The 6358-nt window shown below is 41.6% G+C and overlaps 1 protein-coding gene across 1 annotated transcript in view; it reads left to right on the top strand.

Moving 5' to 3' along the window:
• The window catches only part of Fam227b (family with sequence similarity 227 member B), a 151739-nt gene that overhangs the window by 130137 nt on the left and 15244 nt on the right, over positions 1 to 6358 (top strand). Inside the window, exon 13 of the mRNA XM_013352645.1 lies at positions 978 to 1138. Within this exon, the coding sequence (XP_013208099.1) occupies positions 978 to 1138 (161 nt within the window). The remainder of the gene's footprint in view (positions 1 to 977; positions 1139 to 6358) is intronic.

Genomic DNA, 6358 nt, shown 5'->3' with positions numbered 1-6358 from the left:
TCTCTCCCTCTCCTTTCTTCCTGTTCTTCAGACTGAATGGAATCTCAGCTTTGTCATTTCAACAAAAGGCTAAAAGTAAAGCATGATGTCAAGCAAAATAAGTCAAACGTGAACAGACAAATGTTGCCTATTTTCCCTCGTACATGGAATCTCAGTTTAAACATGATGTGTATTTATACATCTATATAGGAGATGAAAGTGAAGGGGCTATAAGGGAAGAAGGAGGAGGTGTAAAGAAGGAAATAGGGGAGAACAAGCAGAACAAACAGAGAAGGAAGAAAAAAATTCCACTTTCAAGTAGAAGTGTGTGTGTGTGTGTGTGTGCGCTCACATGGGTGTGTGTGATGGGGTAGCAGAAGAGGGACTATTGAGGTGTAACTTGGAGAGAGCCTGGATATGATAGTGAAGAGTGAATATAAGCAAGATACAATGATATATTCGTCAAAATGAAACCAATTATCTCATGATAACTAATATATTAGTAATAGATGATGATGGATGGAGGGATGGAGGGATGGATGGATGGATAAAATTAGAAAACAGCATCCTGAAAGAACATTGTTGCAAACACTTTAGCCTAAGAAGCTGGTAAATCCCCTTCATTAAGAAGGGACTGGAGAGATTGCTCAGTGGTTAGGAGCACTGGTTGCTCTTGCAGAGAACCTGGGGTTCAGCTTTCAACACCCACATGGTGGCTCACAACCATCTACAACTCCAGGTCCAGGGGATCTGACACTGCCTTCTGGCCTCTCCTGGCACTGCACACACAGTGCAGGCAAAACCCTCACAGACATGGAAATGATGTTGGTTTTATTTTTTTTAAAAAAGAAAAAAAAGGATGTTTTATAGGATTACCTTTTATGTGTTTCGATACACCCAATGGGAATTTTCTTCATACTTACTGTGTAGGCTTATTTACAGTTCTTCAAGAAGAGAAAAGAGATAACTAAACTTGTGCTTTCTTCTTCCTCCCACAGTCCCACTACAGGAGCTTTGGTCCTGAGTTTCACCGCGTTCTCTTTAATTTTGGAGGTCAGAGCCCGCTAATTTTGTACTATCTTAAGATGCACGAGACAGGTGGTATTTCTGTCACTCATAACAAAAAGGGAAGTAAATTCACCAAGATACTCCGAGAGCCATATCCTTCCTAAACTCGGCTTCAAAACAATCGGTTTCTAAGGCACTGGAAACGGCTGACCTTCTGTCCCAGGTTTTAAGTGTGTTTTCACTGGCACTTTATGTAGCATTTGCTTAAGCCTTGTTTACTTCTGTAGCATGTCTGGCTTCACTGTTCTCTCTTTTAGCATCAAGAGTGTGCTCTACCTTGTAAGCAAAGTGAAGGAAACACGAAGTCCCGCCCTCCAACATGGTCACGCCGAGTCCCCTCCCAAAAGGGCAAGTCTGTCTTGCCACTTTGTTGCTCCGTGCTAGTTCAGGCATTTGTCATAATCGTTGGTCGTTGGATTCCCATTCCCCAAAGAGGGTCTTATGAATGCTTTATTTGTGGATACTTTGTACACGTGAAAAATACCCATCGTGGTTCAGGGTTCACCGTAGACACAGAGGAACCCTAACTGGGTCTAGTGCAGACCTTCCCTCTCATATGATTTTTCTTCACAATATCTATTTCTGTCTTTAAAAACAAAAGGTTACACTCTACAAATCCTTGGTAGCCAGAGATGCCCCGACTGAGCTCTGGTCTCCATCTGTACTCTCCTCTGACGTGGGAGCAGCAGACCCTTGTGCTCACGTGACTTGTTAACAGCACAGCACATCACTGCTTTCCTCTTAAGTAATAAGAAAATTTATAAATTCTGTCACCTTTAATTATCAATAAATTATTAATTAAATTATTAATTAATAATAAAAATTTATTAATTTAATTAATATGCATGAATGGAGCAGTAGCTTAAAACCACTCCTTAAAAGAAACCATAGGGTGGTGATAATAATGCAACATAAATATAAATATAGCTTATAAAAGTCTAAATGTAAGGTTTCAAAGACAAGGAAGTGACAGAATTATAATCTGCCTGTTGCCTGCTGGAGCTCCTTCTCACTCATGCTAAGGGATGAACTCAGGGATGACCAGGTCCATCCTGCCATAAGACAAAATGTTAAAAGTTAAACCTAACCAGAAAGTGGTTGGTTACTCTACTAGTCTGAGTTCTCTAAAGGAACAGAACTGATAGAATGAATTATAAATTGATTTAATGAAGAAAGTATTAATTATTAATAAAAATATCAATGAGCAGACAATGCATGAGTATATTAATAATAAACTGATAAAGGGGATTTATTAGTGTGGCTCACAGGCTGTGGTACCGGTAGTCCGCAGTGGCTGCCTCCCAGTGGAAAGGCCAAGAACGGGATAGTTGTGGTCCACGAGACTGGCTCTCTCAGCCGTCCCAGTCTGTCTGCTGCTGGAGTTGCTGCGGATTTCCAGAGAGCTGCTGGTCTTCAGTCTGTGTTAGAATCCCACAGAATAGGTTCTAACACTAGGGGGTGTGGGGTCAGAACACAACTTTCAGGAGTTGCTGTGGGACTGTAGGTTCTGGAAACCAAACTCAGGTCGTCAGGCTTCTGCGCAAATCCACGCCCTGAGCCACCTGGTCTTTCCCTTAGCAACAGGCTTTTCAGAGGGATGCTACCGAGAGACCAGTCTCTTGTGGTGAGCTGAGGGCGTCTCACCTGCAGTCTCTCTCATTTATCTTTGTCTTTACCCTTTCCTGAGCTTTCTGCTTCCACCCCTCCCCTCATTCTGGATTCTAATCTGGCTACTTATTTTCCAGATATTTCAACTCCTGCTCACTAAGTGTCTGAGTCTACCTTCTTACCTGGGTGTGCCTTCAGTTACCCAAGTCCAGGGTCCAAGCTATTTCTTGCAGACACCTAACATTGGGAGAAAACCTATTACATTCTGGGCAGTATGTTGTATGCTGGGGATATGGCTACAGTCCACCTCAGCCTGCCCAAACTGTACATTTTACCAGGTCCCCTGAGGAGACGGCCATTTTATGGCCACCCTCACATGCCCCCTTTAGCACTTCCTAGTCTCGCTCGCTCTCTCCTCAGTTTCTCAGAGCTGCTGCTCACTGGCCTCTGAGGATGGCGGCATGATCAGATTCCGCAAAGCAGGCTTTGTATGCACATAATAACAGAATCCCCAGAAAGTGGGTTTTCCCCATTTCCTGAGGCATCAGGACTGTATTTGACACATAGATGAAGTGCAGAGTGTTGAGCCAGGGGACCTTGATCAGGGTACCTTATCCTGAGAGAAGAGGGAAAGGGGGTCTCCAGGTTGCCTTTCCACAGAACTAGCTCTTCTGGGATGCTGGCTGCTTCCGCATCATTGTGTGCAAGAATATTTGTCTACGTGATCCAGTCTCAAGATGATCTGAGCAAATGTCACCAGTGAGACCAAGATTGGGGAGAGAATGAAGCAACAAGACATGGAGAAGACTGGAGAGGTTCTGAGGGAAAGCCTTGTCTGTGTTTCTCTGGTGACTTCCCAGGGACACAGAGGCAGACTGGACATAGCTCTGCTTCTTGCATAGTGCAGAAGGAAAGATCATGAAAGCATCGTCAGATAAAGGAGGGCGAAGTATTTTAATCTCGCTCTTGGTAAGAGTGCGTTTCATTCTATTTTTAGATGACTTTTACTTGAAGCTATTCTTCGCTCCCTGGTGGGGGCTAAATCTCTTTTAGAAAACTTCCAGTTAAAAGTGGAGGATGAGGACTTTTGAAGTGGCAATTGTTTTTTAAGAACACATGGTAAAACCGGACTTACATAGGGGACAATGAGGACTACTGAGAACTCAAGAACAATGGCAATGTTAAACATGAAGTTACCTCGGAACACTTCCAAGTGAAATTATTTGGTCTAATAAGGGATCCAGCTCGATCGACAGCTAAACACTTCAGACCACAAAGTTAATAGGTTACATTACATCTTACAACAAACGTTCTACCAACCTATTGAATCAAACCTATAGTATCACAGCATCACACAAGTAGAAAGAAATTTTATCTTCCCCTTAAGTTTTCATGCCACACAGATGTCTTAATGTTAACAAAAATAAACAAAAATCCTGGGAAATATATTATCAGAAGGAATGATAGTAAGCATCAAACCTTATTAGACCAAATAATTTCACTTGGAAGTGGTCTGAGATAACTTCATGTTTAACAGAAAAATAAGATAAAAATAAGATGGCTTAAGTTTCATCTTAAAATTTTTCATCCCCTATAGTTCTGCATGTACTAGTCTTAGAAGTAAGCACACAAGCTAAAACAACAGGAATTCCCCATGTGGCTTGTACCAAGAACAAAATCCTAAGCTTCCCTAGGTCTTGTAACTGAGCAAGGCTTGTGCGTGGAAATACAGTGCCCAATCACATTCTGCTTTAAAAGGTAAATACAGATGAGAAAAAAAGTGAAAAAAAAAGAAGAAGAACAATGGCAATGGGTTTTTGATCCTACTACACGCGCTGGCTTTGGGGGAGCCTAGGCAGTTTGGATGCTCAACTTACTAAGCCTGGATGGAGGTGGGCGGTCCTTGGACTTCCCACAGGTCAGGGAACCCTGATTGCTCTTCAAGCTGATGAGGGAGAGGGACTTGATCAGGGGAGGGGGAGGGAAATGGGAGGTGGTGGCTGGGAGGAGGCAGAAATCCTTAATTAAATAAATAAATTTAAAAAAGAAAGAAAAAAAAAGAAAGAACACACGGAACAAAAAGGTTTTGTCCTGTGAGGCTGAGTGCAGGCATGTGCGCCGCAGGTATTCTGCAGCCAGCTGAAGCCAGAAGTAATTAGGAAAATGTCAGTATTTAGGAAATGGTCCTTTCTTGTTACAAACTCAGTTTAAGTTACATTTTTTTCTTTTCTTTTCTTTTTTCTTTTTTCTTGTTTAAAAAAAGTGCAAAACACCACAACTGGCCAAATTGTTATTACTCTAACAGTAAAATGCAAGAATACGGTTGCTTTAGGTGATTAGGTTGGGCCTCTGGCTTCTCAGCCAAACTTCAGATTTTGGAGTAATAAACTTGTTACTGTGGGGGTGGAAGGAACAGGAGAGAAACTACCAGCATGGCCGCTCTGTTAGGGTTCAGGTTTTTATTGTGGGTTAGATATCCAGAGGCATTTGGAATAGTCCAGAGCAGAGAGAAAAGAAAACAGACTAGGCACAGCCAGGACTGCGGGAAGCCGGGGAGAGGGAGAGGTGGTGGAGAGGTGTTGGAGAGAGCAGGAGATGTAGGGGGAGAGATGGGCAAGAGTGAGAGCAGAGGACAGAAGATAGAATAGACAGCACATGGACAAATCATGCGGATTGCAGGAGGAAGAGAGCTGGGGGAGGGAAAACCTGCTGCACAAGTTCCTGGGGTATGCTGGCTTTCATCAAACCACCAGAAATCCTAGACCAGGTGCCTGAAGGGCCTGAGACCTAACAGCTGCAGTGACTCTCAGTGTCTCCATGGAGAAAATAAGAGTGAACAGGAGACATTCGCATCCTGGAAACGTAGTAATAGGTTCAGTATGCGTTTTTAATTCAAGAAATTAAATAAAATGGCTGAATATGGTGATACATGCCTATAATCTTAGGACAGGGAAGGCAGAGGCAGGGGCGTCAATATAGGTTTCAGGTCAGTCAGAGTTAATCAGAGAAAAGAAAAATGGAAAAGAAAGGAACAGATAGATTGATTCTCAATTTTCTGAGACTGTTTTTAGCTATCTAAAGTTTTTTTTTTTGTTTTCGATATGAAGTTGAATATTGTTCTTTCTAGGTCTGTGAAGAGTTATGTTGAGATTTTGGTGGGGATTGAATCAAATCTATAGACTGTTTTTTGATTGCCATTTTACTATGTTAATCCTATCCAAGAGCATGGAAGATCTTTCCACTTTCTGATATCTTCTTGAATTTCTTTCTTCAAAGACATAAAATTCTTGTCATACAGGTCTTTCACTTGTTTGGTTAGTGTTACCCCAAGATATTTTATATTACTTGTGGCTATTGTAAAGGGTGATGTTTCTCTGGTTTCTCTCTCAGCCTGTTTATTATTTGTATATAGGACTACTACTGGCTTTTTTTTTTTTTTAGATAATCTTGTATCCTATCACATCTGAAGATGTTTATCAACTATAGGTGTTCCCTTGTAGAATTTTGGGGTCACTTATGTATACTATCATAACATATGTAAATAGCAAAAGTTTGACTTCTTCCTTTCTAATTTGTATCCCCTTAATCTCCTTTTGTTGACTTATTGCTCTGGCTAGTTCTTTAAGTACTATGTTGAATAGATATGAAGAGAGTGGACAACCTTGTCTTGTTCCTGACTTCAGTGGAATCGCTTTGAGTTTCT

This window comes from Microtus ochrogaster, assembly GCF_000317375.1.
Source record: "Microtus ochrogaster isolate Prairie Vole_2 chromosome 14 unlocalized genomic scaffold, MicOch1.0 chr14_random_1, whole genome shotgun sequence".
Taxonomy (NCBI): Eukaryota; Metazoa; Chordata; class Mammalia; order Rodentia; family Cricetidae; genus Microtus; species Microtus ochrogaster.
Note: the sequence above shows the minus strand (reverse complement) of the source record. Positions and strands in the feature narration are given on the sequence as shown.